This window comes from Crinia signifera, chromosome 6, assembly GCF_055691185.1.
Source record: "Crinia signifera chromosome 6, ASM5569118v1, whole genome shotgun sequence".
Lineage (NCBI taxonomy): Eukaryota > Metazoa > Chordata > Amphibia > Anura > Myobatrachidae > Crinia > Crinia signifera.
This window is the reverse complement of record NC_139222.1, coordinates 244,598,825-244,619,082: the sequence shown is the minus strand read 5'-3', so window position 1 is coordinate 244,619,082 and position 20,258 is coordinate 244,598,825. Positions and strand designations below refer to the sequence as shown.

The 20,258-nt window shown below is 42.0% G+C and overlaps 1 protein-coding gene across 3 annotated transcripts in view; it reads left to right on the top strand.

Moving 5' to 3' along the window:
• Positions 1–20,258, top strand: part of BTRC (beta-transducin repeat containing E3 ubiquitin protein ligase) — a 196,752-nt gene that overhangs the window by 51,748 nt on the left and 124,746 nt on the right. For all 3 annotated transcript variants that reach the window (XM_083149212.1, XM_083149211.1, XM_083149213.1), the window contains one exon: positions 13,161–13,238. In XM_083149212.1, coding sequence (XP_083005338.1) covers positions 13,161–13,238 — 78 coding nt within the window. The remainder of the gene's footprint in view (positions 1–13,160; positions 13,239–20,258) is intronic.

Here is a 20,258-nt window from a genome sequence, read left to right as displayed (position 1 = left end):
TGGGTAAAAGTAGTGTACTAAAGTAAGCCGTTAAGGAGGCCAAACCTGTCCTCAAGATCTACCAACGGTGCATGTTTTCCAGGCAACCTGTGGATCTATAGTAGGAATGAATGCAGCATGTTTGAAAATGTGACAGTTAGTAATGACTACAGCTGTGCACCAGCTAGGTAACCTGGAAAACGTGGACCGTTGGTAGATCTCGAGGACCGGTTTGGCCCCCCTGCCATACACGGTCCATTGTGTAGGGCTCCATTCTGTACTATGCGATGCGCGCTCCCGCGCATCACATAGTACGGTACAAAAAGTATGTGCTGCACATACTTTTTGTACTAGGTACACATCGGAACGGATCGCAGTGCATGCACTAGGGATGCGATCCGATCCGATGTGTACTTTTAAAAGTACAGAACGGACCGAAAAAACGCATTAGATTGACTTCACTGTGAAACTTTGCATCTTCTAGTCCTTCCAATAACAATATGGCACAATGGGGCAGATGTATCAACCAGCGTTAAGTGCAAAAATGCACTTAATGCTGGTTAACTGGGGGGGATTACGATTACTCCAATGTATTACTAGCGCACCTAATTAAGCTAGCTGTCCCCTGCAATCCCCCCCAGGGATTAACGGCCGGGGCAATGTATTAACAGCCTTCAAGGCGTTAATCCACCCCGGCCGCTTCGCCAGCTCAGGGCTAGCGTTGTCCTATCCCCCACTGTGGGGACAACGCTAGCCCTGCTTCTGGCTCGGGCTGCGCAGGAGATCTCGCGGTTTTTGCGAGATCTCGCGCATGCCCATTAGAGCCGGACCCGGGGGAGAAGCGCACTGAGCATGCGCAGGACGCCGGGGGAGCCGATAAGGAGAGCCGTTAACGCTAGGCATAACGGCTCTCCTTATCGGCTAGGGGGGGGGTTAATACATTAGCAAATAACGGGTGCCTGCTTCTCCTCGTTATGCAGGAGAAGCGGGACCCGTTATTTCAGAAGGGCAAAGGGGGGGTTAGTACATCTGCCCCAATATTGCTTAATAAAACCTGTTACATTACAGTTGGTGTTGTAGAAAACAGTCCCATATGGGAACCACAGAATTGCTAAAGTTTTGACTCAGATCTGTAATCTGTGGAATGCACATATTAACCACTAAACTGGTACTCTCCCTCCCCCCCCCCCCCCCAAAAAAAAATGTTCAGAAAAACACACATATACTGAAACATAACACCGCGTCCCCTTGCATGGCTCGCACACTATTTCATTCTCCCACCACACCCTAGTGCAGGGCTGGGCAATTGCGGCCCTCCAGATGTTGAGGAACTACACATCCCAGAATGCTTTGCATTAGTTTGTAAGCTTGCAGCAGGGCCCTCCTACCTCCAAGTCTGTCTGTTGTTACCCAGTTTGTCTTATCACTGTCTACTATTGTAAAGCGCAACGGAATCTGCTGCGCTATATAAGAAACTGTAAATAAATAAAATAAATAAATAGTTTTGCTATATGGCCATGCTGAAACTGATGCAAGGCATGCTGGGATGTGTAGTTCCTCAACATCTGGAGGGCCGCAATTGCCCAGCCCTGCCCTAGTGGATGGTAGGGCAGGAAATACCACCTGTCTGCACATGTTGGCTCAAAAACCAGTAAAACCCCCCATGTCGACCTAATGCTTGAGTCGACCTTTCAGCATGTTGACCTAGTGGTGTCCAACTTGTGACTGTTGACCAACATGCTGTCGACCAATCGACCGTATCCCTTGTCACCAGGGGCGTCTGTCTGTTATGAGGGGACCATAGTGCTATTCTCAAAGTGGCTAACGTAACTGGCGTAAGCTGTACTTACTGATGCCGGGTAGTGATAGCAGGAGAAGTACTCACTGTCTATCCGATCCTCAGACACCGGAGTCTTATCTTAGCTTTATGTGATCGCTGGGACCCCAGAAGAAGGCTCCTAATCATTTTATCAGCTGTTCATAATATCGACTGATCATCTGAGTAGACATGATCAATGTGGACAAGGTGATTGGTCAACTATTAAATTCCTGAAAGATGACCGCTATTGTCCTTTGTATGACCATTTACTGACTGCTTCAGCAAATAATGTTGACTTCAAGGTGTCAATCTGTGTCACTTCAGTCTGTCTGCACCTTCCCTCTAGAATATAAGCTCTCACGAGCAGGGCCCTCTCTCCTCATGTGCTTTTCTTAGAATATATCTCTGCCACCCTAATAATTACTTCAGTGTCCTGTCCCCTGACATAACTGTCTTTATTTACCAAATTGCGTTGCGCTGTAATTCGTTTTTCAATCATCTGTATTGTCAGGCGCTGCAGAACCCTTGTGGTTCCATATAAATAAACTATGATGATGGTCACAATAAAGCTGGCCCCTCCTGTTCCATATTACTGCAAATATCCAGGTATTGGCACAGTATTTATTTATTAACAGTTTCTTATATAGCGCACACATATTCTGCAGCACTTTACAGAGAATGCTGAATTTGAACATTCACCGCAGTCCCTGCCCCATGGAGCTTACAATTTATATTCCCTACCACATGTACACGCACACACAGACATTCTAGGGGTAATTTTGTTAATAACCAATTACCCTACCAGTATATTTTTGGATTGTGGGAGGACAATGGAATACCGGAGGAAACCCACGTAAGTACGGGGAGAATATACAAACTCCTTACAGTTAGGGCCATGGTGGGAATGGAACCCACGACCTCAGTGCTGTGATGCTAACCATTACACCATCCGTACTGCCGTAAGGCAACTTGTCTGCTCTCAAAGCCACCAATAAATTAGTACATGCATACAGAAGATGACCGCTATTGGCCTGTGTATAAACATATACTGACTGCACTGTCAGACTCTTGTCAGACCTGAGGGAGGGAATCTGTTTTGTTTTCTTGATTGAGTTCAGATTTAAATGTAACATTGTGTGTTTGCTACTTTTATAGAAGAGTAAACTGAATCCTTATATAATATAGTTATAGTTACAGCACCTTCCCGCAATAAATTTACATCGCTTTTTTTTTTTTTTTTTTTTTTTTTTTAAGAGAGATTCCAGACCAGGGAACACTTTTAATATGAAGTATTTTATTTTGTATAAGGTTTCTAATGGTTTTTATCTTGTTATAAATGTAAATATCCCCCAACTAGCACAGCTAATAAATTACTGTATCCAAGATACTTAAAGCATGTTTAAATATTAAATAGTGAAGATTAAAATTGTTGTTTTTCATTGGATCAGTATTTCTGGAGTAATTTAAATAATGTCTTATTAATTGCACTTTCTGCGTAGCTGCCGTGCTTGTGTGGTACAACTTATGTGACAATTATTAGTCTTTGTAACCAGATAAATAAATAATGGATGCAGAATATTTTTATGATCTCATTTAAATGTTCTATATCAGACTTCCATGGAATAAGTGTAATTAGAATCTTCTGTCGACCAAACTTGTCTCAATAATTCAAAAACATATCTGCAGATGTAGCCAACACTTCACAACAAAATAACTTTTGCCCTGCTAAGAGGTGCACACAGATTTTCTGTTTCTTCCAATGTCCACCCATATCCCTCAGATCTCCAATTGCCACAAAATCCCATCACATGTAGACCCACTAGTCATTTAATGACCTAACCTTCTCTGTCCCCCACAAGTCCAAAGATCCCTCACATGTCACTCAGACCTCTTTACCTGACTTAGTATGCCACTTGCCTCCCCACATGCCACCCCGACTTACTGTCCATATTTCACTACTATTATTATTTTTATGGCAAGACAAGGGTTCCACATCACCTAACAAAATACATTAATGAGAAAAAATGACTTGCTGTACTGTACAGGGCAGTTTATGAGAAGTACATGGTATATAAAGACTGTTGAATCAGGGGACAGGACACTGAAGCAATTATTAGGATGGCAGTGACCTAGCGATAGGTCAGTTGTAAGAAATGAAATTATAGATAATAATAATAATCACCCCCCCCCCCCCAGATAAACTACGTGAGATTCTAGGTACTGCTAAAAGTCCATCCTCTACAGTAGGGGTGGCCAAACCGGTCCTCGCTATCTACCAACGGTCCACATTTTCCAGATTACCTAGCTGATGCCTAGGTGCAGTCATTACTAACTGTCACATTTTCAAACATGCTGCATTCATTCCTACTATAGAGTCACAGGTTGCCTGAAAAACATAAACTGTTGGTAGATCTTGAGGACAGGTTTGGCCATTCCTGCTCTACAGACCACAGTAATCGGGTGGGACAGTATGGAATCAGAAGCTGCTTCAGGTGCCTTGGGCCTGGGTCATGTAGGGCTTTGAAACTCAGTAAGTTGATCTTGAAAATTATTCCCTTTTATGGGCAGCCAGTGACGGGAGTAGAGAATGGGAGTTATGTGGCTAGAACAGGGCTGGTTGGTTAACAGCCTGGCAGCTGTGTTTTGTACCAGCTGTAAACGGTGCAGTTCTTTTGCTGGGAGACCAAGGTAGAGGGCATTTCAGTAATCCAAACGAGATGATACAAATGCATGTATGACTTTTGGCAGATCTTCAGAGGGGATCAAGTGTTTTGATTCTGGTTGTGTTCCTCAGATGAAAGAATTAGAATTTGATTGTGGCTGATATCTGATGTTTAAGTGTCAAGCCACTATCCAGCACAGCGCCAAGATTCCGCATATGATCTGCGTTTTGTAATTCTGTACCCCCAAGTGTCAGTCCAGTTGTGTGGCTATGCTGCAGTCTTGTCCTTTTGATGTTGAGGTCCTATCATAAGGACTTCTGTTTTATCAGGATTCAGTCTCAGCCAACTGACACTCATCCATTCCTGGAGCTCAGCTAGACAGCCATTTAGGGTTGTTATTGGGGTTTCAGTGCCTGGAGCAACGAACAAGTACAGTTGTGTATCATCTGCATAGCAGTGGTAGACCAGGCCATGGTGCCTAATTATTTCACCCAGTGGTAGCATGTACACTGCAAAAAGCATGGGCACGGATGAACAGGAGTATACTCCAGCTGACACACTCTGTGATCTGCCAATGAGAAATGATTTGAACCAGCTTAGTACTGTGCTATCCAGTCAACAGGAATTTTTCAGGCATTCAATCGGAAGCCCATGGTCCACAGTATCAAATGCTGCAGAGAGATCCAGAAGGAGATTGAACAGTCACCTTTTTCTCATGCCATCAGAAGATCGTTTAGCACAGTGGTGTCAACTCATGGGTAGAGATGTGCAGATTCTGATTTCAAAGCAGAATCTTATTGGCTATCCCAAATCACATGACAGTTGTTGACAGTTGATAGCCAATACAAACCTGCTTTAAAATCCGAGTAAATGAGAGCCTGCACATCTCTAGTCATTGCCCACCAGTGGAACTACAGGTCACAGCATGCCCTGCCACAGGTTTTATATAATGGATTGCTACAACTGTGGCAGGGCATGCTAGGACATAAAGCCCAACAACAGATGGAGGGCCATGAGTTTTACAACACTGGTTTAGCATATATTCCAAGGCTGTTTCAGTGCTATGTCTTCTCCTGAATCCTGATTTGGAATGGATCATACATATGAGTAATCAGGCGGGTTTCCAGTTGACTTGCAACCACTTTTTCAATGACTTTTCCTAAAAAAGGAAGGTTTGATACCGGTTGGTAGCTGCTCATGCAGTCTGGATCTAAATTAGGTTTTTTAAGAAGAGGTCTAACAATTGCTTCCTTTAGAGGTTCAGGAAAAATTCCTGTAAAAAGGTCTGCAAAAAGCATTAAACAATTGTTGCAAAGAAGGGGGCCAGTTATATCCATACACCGTATTAGGAGCTTGGTTGAGGCAGGGTCCAGATCACAGGAAGTGGGACACAAAATCCAGACAATTTCAGCAATGTCCTTTACATCCATTGGGTCAAAGCTGGTCCATGAGGATGGGTGGCTTACATTGTCAGGCTTGATAGTTTGGCACCGCCTCAAAACCCCGCGTCTTCGGCGGGTCAGATCCGGGTAAGTGGCGGTGTAAATGTGTCACGCCTTGTCCCTTTACATAGGACTTCTACCCAGGTCCTGACCTGGGTAGAACACGGCTAGGACCTGGGTAGAGGGCGGTGTAAATGTGTACGCGGGGTCGGATGACCTGGCTCCCATTTACATCAATGGGGGACGTACAACCTGTGGACCGCACTGTCCACAGGTTGGACGGGCGGGGGGGGGGCACAGACATCTTGCGCTGCTGTCTGCTATACTCTGCAGACAGCAGCGGCAGCAGAGGAGGAGGTGAATGGATGCCTGTGTGCGGCATCCATTCACCTCCCGGACGACGGCTGGAAGGGTGCACGGTGGCTGGGGGTAGCCCAGCATAGCGATCGGTGTATCCGGCGGGGATCACCGCGGTCCCGGCGCTTGGAGAGGTCATCTCCAAGCGCTGCCTCTGTCTACACTGTGGGTGGGCACCGCAGTGTAAATGGAGTAAAACTCTGATCCGACCCGGCTTGGATCCTTCTTCCAAATGCCGGTCGGATCTGGGATTTTTGGTGTAAAAGGGGTATTAGTCGATCCCGGGATTGAGCATTTTTCAATCCCGAATCTCGGGATTGGAAAAAAGGCCCGGGATTGGCATCCCTATGTGGATCGCTGAGGGTGGTTGGGTGTGAACAGAGTTAAAGTCATATATGTAAGTAAATATTAGTCTAATTTCCACATACTGCTACTCAAAGCATTCCCTGCATATCTGCAAAACATTAAAGGGACATGTATCAGACCTTTTTAAGAGCGATAAAGTGGAAAAGTTATCCATAGCTAACATAGCAGTTATTTCTGTCTAGGTCATGCTTTAAAATGCTAGCTAAATTCATATTTGCTCCTTTAAATTAAGGGGAGAATCTTTGCAATTCCTGTGAGAAAGGACCAGGGAACCCAACATATTGGTAATCCTTGAGGACATGCATGGCAGGGACTTTTAACATGCTGTTTTTGCCGATTCCCAGATGCTTTGCTAATCATCGGATTGGCATAATGTGGAATCACGGCCATAGATGTATGGCCCGCATTACTTCTCTGCTTGTCTTCATTAGAAGGTTTGATACATATCCCCCCTAAAGGCGGCCATACATCAGAAAGATATTGTACCCAATCATACAATCTCAATTGATTGTAAGATGGATTGTGTGCACATTGTGTGTACACAATCATACAATCACACAATCTCCCGGCCCCGGGAGATTGGAGTATTGGTTTTCTGATCTGACGTGCTGCACGTAAGATCAATCGGAATTGGGAGCAGATTGAATGTGCTTTTACACACATGCAATCTGTCTTTAGATGGCTCATACAATCAGAGTCATGTGACACGACCTTCCTGACTAGCAGAGAAGAGCGGTGCAGCTTCTGGGCGGCCCGTGGCAGTGAAGATGCTGAGAACTGCAGTAGTATCCAACCATCAGATGGGCGGGCGGCAGAAGAGAGCGGTGGACGTCCTTTTGCACAATTCTGTCACTACTCTGAAAAAAGTTTTCGGAGGATTGCTGCATTCGGGCTATTTAATCATGTCATAACACAGAAGATGTGAGCAGATAGATAGTTGCTGGCAACCTGTAAATTAAAAAAATTAATAAAAAAATAAAAATGGATATTTGGTACTCCTATCCTTTTGATCCGAGTAGGCCAGCCCCCTATTGAAATGAAGCTTCAATCATGCAACAGATGGATTGTATGTCAGATTGTGAGTACTGTACATTGTGTGTCCAAAAAACCACCAAAGACTGCCGGGGAATTGAAGGGAAATTCGACACAATCATGTGCGCAATCGATCTTAAGATCGATCTTTCTGATGTATGACCAGCTTAAGAGTCTAAAATGTTTTTTGTTTTCTGTCTTCTCTGATTGGATGAGCTTTTTACACGCACCCACACACACCCACTTTGTGTAGTAGCCTCTTTCTCCCATGGGGATACGGTCATTGGGTCACCAGCATGATGGTCGACCGTTATTGGGTCGACATGGGTAAGGTCAAAAGGTCGACATGGGGTCTTTCACATATTTTTTTTTGAGCCAACGTGACGACAGGCGGTATTTCATGTCCTACCATCCACTAGGGCATGGTGGGAAAATAAAATAGGGTGCTGAGCGCAGCGAGCCATGCGAGGGGACGCGGTGCTACGTTTCAGTGTCCATGTCGACTGTGGGACAAAAAAAATTTGAAAAACCCTCTGTCGACCTTTTGACTGTCGACCTAACCCATGTTGACCTAATGGAACCGGTCAACCTAACCCATGTTGACCTAATGGCCCCTTTGACCTAGACTCATATCGACCTTCCTGCATGTTGACTTAGTGACTGTCGACCAACATTGTGGTGACCTAATGACCCGTACCCCTCCCATACAGGTTTCATTCTCTCCAAAAGATGTGCATAAGTCATATCCTGAGCAAGGGCCGCGGGTGACGGTTGGGCCAAATGCTCTGCATATATTACCATCTGCATATCACCTTGCACTAGTCATTTGCCAGGTCTGACACCATATAGAACAAGCACATATGTATGTATGTATGTATGTATACAATTATGGGCCATTCAATATACCTAGCTACAGATGAACAAATTATATTTGTTAACAGAGTGTGTGTGTATATATAGATGTATATGTATGTATGTGTAGCCAGCCACTTTTTTTATTTTGAGCGAGCATACCTTGTTTCCCTGGAGCTTCTCATCTCTGTCAGGTTAATCAATAGGCACCGTATGGCAGAGGGTCAGTAATCAGTGTCATCAGACCTTTAAATCGTGTTGAAAATTTGCTTAAAGCCTGGGCCAATTAACATCGAGATGATGAATGGCTGGCGAGATAGGAAGAGCCTGCCGCTCAGGGCCTTTGTGCGAAGGATAAGCTCAGCTGTTGTGCAGCAGACACCAGCGCTCTAATATCAGCCATTCATGTACTCTCAGTCCACCCACTCTTAATGATAATGTCAATCTAACAAAATATACACACATTGGACTTGTCATGACTTAATAAATCAAAGGAGTTTGTCAAAGGCATTCAGATAGATTAACGAGGCAGCAGCAATAACAAGTCGAATTTGCATAGAGAGTTGCCCGAATCTCAGTAAATTATGATCCTGTTTTTCATTTGATTATTTGCTAATGTCTCATGAGAGAGAATGATTATATTAGCATTCACAATGCGCTCCAGCAGCACAGATCCATGTATAAAAGACCCTGTTCCAGAGTTTATTACAGTGTGTGTGTGTGTGTGTGTGTAATAAATATATATATATTTATATATGTATGTGTATATATAATATATATATTTTAGACTGCACCTTTTTTTAATATACATAGTAGGTGTTTTCTTTAATAATATATACATGTATATATTTCTTTCACCTCCCTCCATTTCTATACTGTAGATCCAAATGATACAGCTTGACAGAGGCTTAATATCATTTTAACAGTGTACTGAATTGTGCCTTCAGGCAAAATATAGTTTTGTAGCTATAACCAACCTATCCATCTGCCAGCCAGATTGGGATTCTCCTATCCAAGGCTTGCATTCTGCCTGACTGACAACTCCAAATAGGATTAAGGATTCTGATACATGCAAATAAACGCGCTGTCATAAAACTCAGCTCCTTGGCTTCTTTAAATGTTTTTTTTTAAAATGTTGTTGTTTAAATGATGCGGACGAGGTAAAAAATAAAACATTTTATTTGAAATCTGATTTTTTTTTTTAAGGAAAAAAAAACTTACCGTGTAGTAAATCACAGATTGCACGCATTTTTCCAAATGTTTAATTTTTTTATTTTTAACATAAAATAATTGAGTTGTCTACGTGGTGGGAATGCCTTCAGTGTTGGACGGAGACAGGGTTTCAAGAGGGGGCGCCATGTTGAAGTGTCAGCGGATGTATATAGTGAAGCGGCTCCTTATATACTGTGTGTCTAAAGAGAAAGACGGTTTAATACAAATGTAATTAGCAGATTATGTCACATTAAAGAAACATTTACAGAGTTTAATGTGGCACTTGGAATACAATTTGTGGCAGATGAAAAAGAGAAAAAAAAACAGATGGATGCTCAATTAGGGTGTGGACCAGCTTCCAGCCAGCAAGCCATAATGACTATAGAAGACAATAATTTAGACTTGAGCATGCAGCCATTTTTATGTCCTCATTATATATTAAATGACAGGACATTACAGCAGAGCACTCTGTACTTGCGGAAAACATCTATACTGTCCTAAACTTATGCGTCTAATGATTGCGGCAGTCAGCGCTTATTGCTTTTATTAAGTGAGCGACTTGTTCTAGAGTAATGCAAACTAGTTTTTTCCATTATCTGCAATGAACCATTGATGGTGATGTAATGCGCCTAGCTATTGAGTTGTGGCGACTGTGGTCACCATGCGGATCGGCCTTTGATAGTTTGACAGTGGTGGTCTACCTTCATAAGAGAAACCACTCTGAATCCATCAGACATCAATGGTTGCTAACCATCAATGGTCTTTGGCCCCTCCTTAAAACAGACCTGTGGCATTTTAGTGTTCATTATAGCACCCTCTATCTTTGAAAACCCATGCAGTTTCTGTTCCCTGCCTGGGGTGTCGCTGTCTGCGGTGATGTTTCTAGCACAGATCTGGTGGCCAGACCACACTGTGCTAGAAGCACTACAGCAGACAGCGACACCCCAGGCAGGGAAGATGAACTGCATGGGTTTTCAAAGATAGCGGGTACTAGAATGAACACTAGCATTTAGTGAATGGCTTTGTATGCCATATCTCTTTCATGTATACTTATCCATATTACGGAAATTCTTATTATAATGCAGCCTATTTATATGGGAAATGCGCTGTTCTACATTACTACACCATTACTCAATACGGACACTTATAGAAATTGAACAAATAGTTTTGTCAAGAGTAACCACATTGAGAGTATTGTAGTGTTTGCTGTGTCATCTTGACAAACTCAGTCAGATCTAGGTTCAGTAGGTTGTCGGGCACTACAATAGAAATAAATGGGGCAGCACTGAGTGACCTGTCATTTTGTTGTGGCTCTTTAAATGGGTCAGCCTGTTTTTTTTTTTTTTTTTTTATATAATAATAATTATCTTTTATTTATATGGTGTCACAATGTTTCTGCTGGCAATAAGTCAACACACAGGAAATGGTTCACTCAAGTTTTCATAATTTTTTTTTTTTTAACAGATTTTTTACTGCACGAACCGAGTGGATATAGAGACATGTCGGTATAGACAAAAAAAACCCTGTGAAAATGTCATATTGATATTTTCTTGTGTTGACCTTTTTGTTCATGTTGACCTAGACCAGAGATGGCTAACCTTGACAATCCAGCTGTTGTTGAACTACACATCCCAGCATGCCCTGCATCAGTTTTACTACTTGGACATGCTAAAACTGATGCAGGGCATGCTGGGATGTGTAGTTCAACAACAGCTGGAGTGTCAAGGTTAGCCATCACTGACCTAGACCATGTCTCCTTTTTTTTTTGTCAACCTATTGCTTGTCGATCTATTGACTGTCAACCTAGACAATGTCAACGTTCTAATCCACACCCATTTCTGAGCAAAACCAGAATACTGTAACACACAGTACAAGGCAATGTTGGACAAGTATATGGTATATAAAACTAAATGTCATGAAGGGAAGCCGAAACCAAGGCCTAGGCCCCGTTGTAGGGAGTAGAAGATAGTTTAAGTAAGAAAAGGAAAGGCCCATGAGGGGAAGGGCCCTGCTCATAAAAGCTTACATTCTAACCATACAGGGAGCCCACAAATTGGGTTGAGCATGAACATCGTACAGAGGGTTCGCATGCACAGAAGTCCTGGATGCTTGAATTGTAGAGGGAGTGGGTTTATTTTTATTAATTACCAAACGATTACAGTATGTGTCTGTCCTGCCTTTTTTGGAATATTCTGGGCATAATGGCATTGTGGCAGCCAGTAAAATCAATATTAACTATTTATGCACTATTAACCTAGGTGGGCCCTGTGTTGACCAGTTTGAAACCGTTTACATTATCTCAGTTGACCCTTTGCTGCGTCTCTCGTGCTATATCGTAAGCCTCTCAGCTGGTCATCCCGGTGATGGTTCTAGGAAAATAGTGGAAATCCTGTGCCATTTTTTTACATTCCTACATTTCCAGTAATTTTTAACTATTTCAAAAGTTTTAAATAGAAAGAAAGCTGCATAGTAATCTGGTTACCTATCCAATACTCGCCTGGCACAGACAGGACTATTTTTTTTTTTTTAATGGGTTTGCCGCAGTTTTCAATACTCTTGCTTGATCAATATAATGGTTTCTGTTCTAGTCTATTCATTTTATAGTTTGAAACCTTGATGGTGCTTAGATACGCAGTTCTGTTATATAGTGTGCTTTCTCTACGATGGATTTGGTCTTAATGGCAAAATAACCGTAATTTGGAACACGTAACTTAGCAAATTTTTTAATAAGCGGTGTTGTGAAATATTTGAAACTGCTAAATAGTGTTTTTTCCTACAAAAAAGGTTGTATAGCAACAAAATAATCATTATAAAATCTAACAAAAAGTAAAATTGTTCTCTACAGAGCCCTGTGGTCTTTAATGGGTTAAAGACCGTGCACACATGAAGTGTATTACTGCTTTATGGTCATAGGCGGTCTATCGGCCATAGACACCCGGAGTGTTTCTGCCCACATATGGACCTATTTGTAATTAAGCCTTTTTTTTGTTTTGTTTTTTTTACTTTTCGCTCTCCTTCAAGAAACACTGGGTCCATGATAAAAGCAATTGTATCTTCCCGCTGTCCCATCCTTATCCGGCTTAAAACAATTGCTAACAGTGGGGCGTGATCCGGAGAATGTGTAATAGCAGAACCATTGTCTCTGTTGTTGGTACATTTTATCTGTTTTCTTCAAGCTGAGCAAGAAAATAACTACCCCCACATCGTAGTGTCAGCTTTCTTTGTTATAGCGTAAAGTAAACATCCAGAGTTGACCTGAAAGTGAACGAAACAATCTTGTAACCACATCCATATTGTTTTACCTCTGGCCATTTTTACAAGCCAGCATCTGCGCTCCGTAACTGCAGACATTTTGAAGGGTTCTGCTTTCGTCCAGCAAAGATTTATTGTATGTTTTTGTAATATTGAAATAAACGTTAAGCCTTCTTTTCCTTCCAGACTGCTTCAGAGAGAGAAGATTGTCATCGGGATGAGCCCCCTAGAAAGATTATTCCAGAGAAGAATACACTTAGACAGGTATTTAATGTTTTTGTTTCCAGCTTTAGAAACCTGATTTATTTAAAAAAATCATCAATTGTTTTATGGGACCCACACATCCGGAAGACATCTGGGCAATTCCCCATTCTGCCACCTCTGGGGTTGTATGTCTCCGATTCCGACCCAAAAATTGTCAAGTCCGGATTTCTAACATGCTGGTTACTGATCAATGAAGGTGGGCAAATCGCATCAATAATCATATTATCGGCACAATGGGGAATCTGGGCCTTAGATACTGTATATGGCCCCGTATTACGCTTGCCATGGAAGTTTTTTTTAATAAAATGCCTAAAATTTTAGTAAAGAGAACTATTATAAAGAGAACTATGGGGATTATTTTGGTTCACTCTTTCTGATAAATTCTTTCTTAGATGGACAAAACCATGTGCGCTGCAGGTGGGACAGATATAAAATGTGCAGAGAGAATTAGATTTGGGTGGGGTTTTTCTTCAAAGTGAGATCCATATTGCAGTGTAAAAATAAAGCAGCCAGTATTTTCCCTGCACAGAAACAAAATAACTCACCCAAGTCTAATTCTATCTGCACCTGTTAAATCTGCCCCCTGCAGTGCACATGGTTTTGTCCATCTGAGAAGGAATTTTGCCTCTAAGAGTGAACTAGAATAAGGCCCCCTATCTGTGTGTAAATCTAGAACCTGTTTATGGAGACGAGAAGGCTACAGTGTTTTAGACCGTGTTCTTGTCCTGTATTAGAACCAGCAGATGGGATGAAAGACCCTGCAATAGAACCTTGCTATTTCTAGAGCAGCTTGTTTTGTATATGTGTCCATTTTTACTGTTTTATATGTATAACATATATTACTTTTTTTATATAATATATATTTAATTTACAGTTTCTTATATAGCGCAGCAGATTCCGTTGTGCTTTACAATAGTAGACAGTGATAAAACAAACTGGGTAACAACAGACAGACTTGGAGGTAACAGGGCCCTGCTGCAAGCTTACAATCTATAGGGAAATAGGAGGGAAACACAAGGACAGGCACCAGTAATACCATAGCAGTCCCACCATATATATAAAACATAAGTGCCTCAGAGGGTTATGCATGTGGTACATAAATATGATAGGCTTGCCTGAAGAGGTGAATTTTCAGGAAACGCTTGAAAGCTTGGAGGCTAGTGGAGAATTTTATTTTGCGTGGAAGGGTTTCCATAGGGTGGGAGCAGCCCAATGAAAATCCTGTAATAGTGAATGGGATCTAGTGATCCATGCAGTACAGAACCAGATCTTGTGCAGAGCGGAGTGGTTGAAGTAAAGACCTGTATGCTGATGCATTATGGTAGATATATATATATATATCAGGATGGTCCAGCACATCCACTCGTTTTGATCACTAAAAAAGGCACTCTGGAATAATTACATCTTAGGCAGGAATGCGGTCAACTTGTCCAGAAGAAGAATTTATTAACTAAACGTCGAAACGTTGACTGTATTCCTGCCTGAGACGTAATTATTCCTGAGTGCCGCCATCATCCATCTGGTATATTTGGCCTCCTATGCAAAGGGAGACCTTGGATGGCACCAGAAAAGCTGTGTATTTGGTGAGTGCTCTCCGTACTTGCCTATTAAGAATGGATTGCAGTGGTGAGAGTCTGTTCTTGGGAAGACCAGTTAGGAGATATATATAAATTTGCAAATGTTGTTTATTTGGTATCATACAGACTGATAAAACTTAAGTACAGTACAGAAGTACGAAGTGGTTCAGATAATATTCACAGACTATAATTCCAACTCTGCAGAACTGTTATTTCAAGCATTTTAACTGTCATTTTAACTTTAAATTTGATTTAATCCTGGGCCGTTTTCGGAATTCAATGTTCCGCCTGACGAGTGTCGAAAAGGGGGCATGTCAGCAAAAACTGGCGTGGATTGACAAAGCAGCCGTGAATTCGATAATCGACGGCTGTTTCCAATAAAACTGATACGTTTTGTCGAATTCCACCTTCAATGCTGTTGGAAACTGCATCATTGAAACCAGCCAGGAGCAGTTAAGATCCTGATTTCCCCATAACTGTCGACAATGACAATCCACACTAACCCCTCAAGCTCGCTGCCTAGGTGTCACCCTTGACTCTGAACTGCCCTTTGTTCCCCACATTCAGTCTGTTTCAAAATCATGTTACATGCATCTAAAAAACATATCCAAGATACAACCCAATCTTACACCCGACACTGCTAAAACACTAATCCATGCACTCGTTATCTCTCACATTAATTATTGCAATAATCTCCTCATTGGTCTTCCCAAGAACAGACTCTCGCCACTGCAATCCATTTTGAACGCTGCTGCAAGGCTGATCTTCCTAGCCAGACGTTCATTGTCTGCTGATCCTCTCTGCCAGTCCCTCCATTGGTTGCCCGTATTCTACTGTAGTCCGTACAAAATACTTCTACTCACATATAAAGCTAATAACCAAACCACACCAACCTATATCTCTTCACTTCTAACAAAATATCTCCCAACTCACTCTCTCCGATCTGCGTCTCTCTTCTGCGCGGATCACTAGCTCCCACTCTCACTGTTACAGGTATTTCATAGGGCTGCACCCACCGTATGGAATGCCCTTCCACGCACAATACGACTCTCCACTAGCCTCCAAACTTGCAAGCGTTCCCTGAAAACTCACCTCTTTAGGCAAGCCTATCATATTTGAGTTCTACACGCATAACCCTCTGAGGCACTTATGTATTATATAGCTTCCCTTCTGATCACGTAACTTGGTGGTACTGCTATGCTATTACTGGTGCCTGTCCTTGTGTTTCTCTCCTATGTCCCTATAGATTGTATGCTTGCAGCAGGGCCCCCCAACCTCAATGTCTGTCTGTTGTTACCCAAGGGCAGATTTGTTAAGCTCAATGAAGTGATAAAATGTCTGTTTTTTTTTTATCACGGCCAGTCAGCACCTAACTGGGAAGTTACAGGCTTGGTTTGAAAAATGACAGTTAGAAACTGATTGGCCGGTGATAAAAACCAGACACAATGGGGCAGATGTATTAAGCCTAGCGAAGAGATAAACTAGAGATAAAGTGGAGAAAATGTGGAAGGAAACTAGAGATAAAGTGGAGAAAATGTGGAAGGATATAATGCACCAACCAATCAGCAGTGTTTGAAATATGACAGTTGGAAGTTGATTGGCTGGTGCTTTATCTCCTTCCACTTTTTCTCCACTTTATCTCCAGTTTATCTCTTCACCAGGCTTAATACATCTGCCCCTTTATCACTTCACCAAGCTTAATAAATCTACCCCCCAGTTTGTTCTTTCAGTGTTGTCAACATTTGTAAAGCACAACGGATCTGCTGCGCTATATAAGAAACTGTAAATAAATAATAAAATATTTCCTGTCGGAAATAGTGCCCGACTTTGAATACCCCCCTATGATAGCGATGTGTGTGGGGTGACCTACAGTAGCTATGCTATGCTGAGAGCCCACACACAGCGCGAGCTGTCAGCGCCAGTGTTCTTCTATCAATCTCGGCAAGCAATGTGCATTGCTGTTGCTATAGCCCCTACACACACACTGATGTTGGGGCATTTTCTAAGTGACTTTGCCAAACTAAGCAAAGTCGCTTAGAAAATGCCTTTTAATATCGGCGTGCGCGGTGTTCACTCATGCGCAGAAACGCCTCTGCACAAACACCAAACATCGGCCGTCCGAACGCATACAGAGCCATCCAACTCAATCAGAATAAGGGCCAATGTTCCTAACCTAGACCAATTGCATAACATCGCAACCTCAGCAATGACATTTGACAGTGCAGCTTATTGGACAAGACACAGCAGCTCTGTGCTGATAACCTGTCTGCTTCATGCATCTGTTAAGACACAGCACTGCACAATTTACCTGATTCTCTGGGCACATTTTACTTTTCACATCTTCATGGCACAGCCTGGTTTGCCCAACACAGCCCATCTAAACTATCCACATGTTGAAAACACAATACAATCCCTATTCTCATTTTGTGCAAGACCTTAACACACATCCATTGTTGTGTAAATTCCTCTATTGCTAAAAGTCTGAACCCTTTGGTTTTCCTTATCATACAAAGACCCTTGAGAATCTTCTACATCAGCCTTAAGGCCCTCATACACTGGTCCGATTTGTCCTAAGGACAAGTCGGACCAGTTTGCCCTTGAGAACCCCCCAGCTCCCCATTTTTCCATGCAATAAATTCTCCCGGGGAGCTGCTGCGGCGCGAGGGGGGGGGGGAATTGTGTCAACCGGGTCCAGCCAGCGGGGTCTGTCGGAGCGGTGGCTGGGATCTTGTAGCCGCATTTTGCCGGGCGGCAGGATACGGCTTCTGAATATATTGACATGACTGGCCGGACATTGATTGGCTGAGAGAAATCTCTCAGTCGATCAGATGGGAGGCCGCTGATTGGCTGAGCCAATCAATATCCGGCCAGTCATTTCAAAATGTTCAGCAGCCGTATCACGCCGCCTGGCAAAATGCGGCAAGGACCCAGCTGTTGCTATGACGGACCCTGCTGCCCACCACTACGAGCTGCCCACCCCCCGCCACCAACACCAGCTGTCCGGATCTCGCTGGAGGGGCCGCACATCGGACCTGAGGGAACATCACACTGAGCCGATGTGGGCCGATTTCACAGCCCAATTTGTCAGAATCGGCTCAGTGTATGGGCAACTTTACCTTACACACGCATGATGATGATAGCAGCAAACTGCACTTTTAGACATACAGTTGTAAGAAGTGCAATAGGGAATGTCAATGTATTTGAAATAGATAGCCCTTAAATCAGATGTCACTTGAAGGTTTTGTGGACTCTTCCCAGTGATGGCCTCCTCTTCTTGTTAGGTAATTTCCCCACCAGGAAAGCCAATTCATTGTGTGTCTTGACAAGGGGAGCCATAATTAAGGGGCCTACACACTTGAACATGTGCTGAGAGATACTAGATTGCTCTCAGAATGATGAGTGATCTGTCTCTAGTAAGAACACTGACCCTGACCAATTAATATCCGGCTTGCTGGATATTTATCACCAGGTTATAGCAACGTGCGGGGCCGCTAACGCTTGCCTCTAAAATGCCCTTAAATCGCTACGTGTGTAGGCCCCATTGCACTAAATTTTGTATTTTGTTTGTATTTAAAAAAAAAATCATACTTTAAACATTATTCTCTCATTTGCATGTCAAGCTTTGTAGCTTAATAAAATACCATCCAGTTTCAAGGAAATATAAAGTATTATGGAATAAAGTGTTATAGACATTTGACCATCCTATATTAGCAAATGCTCAGTAGCTGCCTGTTATTCTATTGAGAATCCCTGCAAAGACATGACTTGCACACCAGGGCACTCCTAGTGTATCACTATGTGATATCATCTGTCAGTCCCAAAATCTGTCCTGTTTGATCACAATGCTCAAAAACAATTATAAGTTTTGGCAAGTTTGAGAGTAACAAACATGTTTTTATTTTTTCTGTGTGTGTGTAAGGTTATAAATTAATTTTAATAGGCTGATCCAGATGGTTCATTTGGAAAATGGATAGTCTGATCTGCTGGAAATTAAACTAAATTTATCTGCCTCATACTTCAAAGTGAAGTGAGAGAGAGCAGCGCACATTAAGTCCTGCTCATACAGATGGGCTAGCAGGTCACACGCGGGACTAATTGGATTCATTTGGAAAATAAGTGATTGGGTTTTTGGATCCTTGCTCGTTATGAAAATACACTACATGCAAGATGTTGGGTATTTTTTTTTTTTCCCTGTGGAACAGGATTTATTTTATCTAATTTTTTTTTTTTTTTTTTTAATGTTCCTGCAAAAACAAAACAAAAAAAAAAAAATTTTGAATTTTTTTTTGTGTTTATTGTTTAGCTGGATTAAAATGATGTCTTAATTTACAACATAAAAGTAAAGCTGGAGAGGATCCTAAACTGATTTGTCTTTGGCCACATAATTAGTCTCCAATCAAACCACTAAATAAAACCGATGGACATACTTAAAATCCAAGTGACCGTATTGAAAAGCAAAGGGCCTCCAAGGGGGTCCTAGGGCCTTTAACCGCTAAATATTGAAGTCTGCAATACAGGTCTGTAAATTTATTACTCCGCCATCTGTTTTTCCTGCCTTCTAATAGGAATTAGCAGAGGGTTTTGTGAAGCTATTGTGGCGGCCACCCCCTCGGTGTCTGACCTCTCTGTTTTTGTGGAAGCCCTGAATATTATCGGCCATAGGGAGTAGATCAGGGGGCAGCTGTTCACATGTTGCCCCCTCATGATTACCCTAATGGTTTAAGAAAAGGCAACGGCAGTGTAGGATGTTTAAACACCCCCTGCTATTATTGATAAATGATTATGTGGTCCTATTTGCTGCCTGTGTTTTTTTTCTTTTTTTGCTTCTAGTGCTAGCACTATTGTTGCTTTTACTTTCTTTTCTCTTTTTTTCTTTTCTTTTCATTTTTTTTTTTTTTTTGTCCCTGAGATTTATTTAGCTTGTATTGTTTCCAACTTCATTCCGGCTGTGTTTGTTTATTCATTGCCCAGTGCTTTTTGTGATGGTGGTGGTTTTTTGTTTGTTTTATATAGGTATGCAAGCACCTTCAAGTCCTAAACACACAATACAGCATTGTCATTGCAACACTTTCACTCAATTAATTTTGTTTTGCATTAGTCCTGCAGAAAAAGTTGTAAAGTAAATCAAAGTCCATGCTGCAAATTTGGCAGCACCCAATTTTTTTTTTTTTTTTCCAGCGATTCTCAGACTAAAGGAATGTCCGTGCCGCACTTATTGAAAAACAAAATCAAATAAAACAAATAATTGTTCTGTTATTTTCATAAATGATACATTTTTATTAATAAGGCAACCACATGTTTTGCAGCCCTGTTTAATTGTACGTACATTAACCCTTTGAGTAGCAAGTGAATATGTAAAAAATTGGTGTGAAAATTGCCAAGCAAAACTTTTTATTCATTATAATGACCTGTAATGTTATATTTTATATAGGAACTATAATCT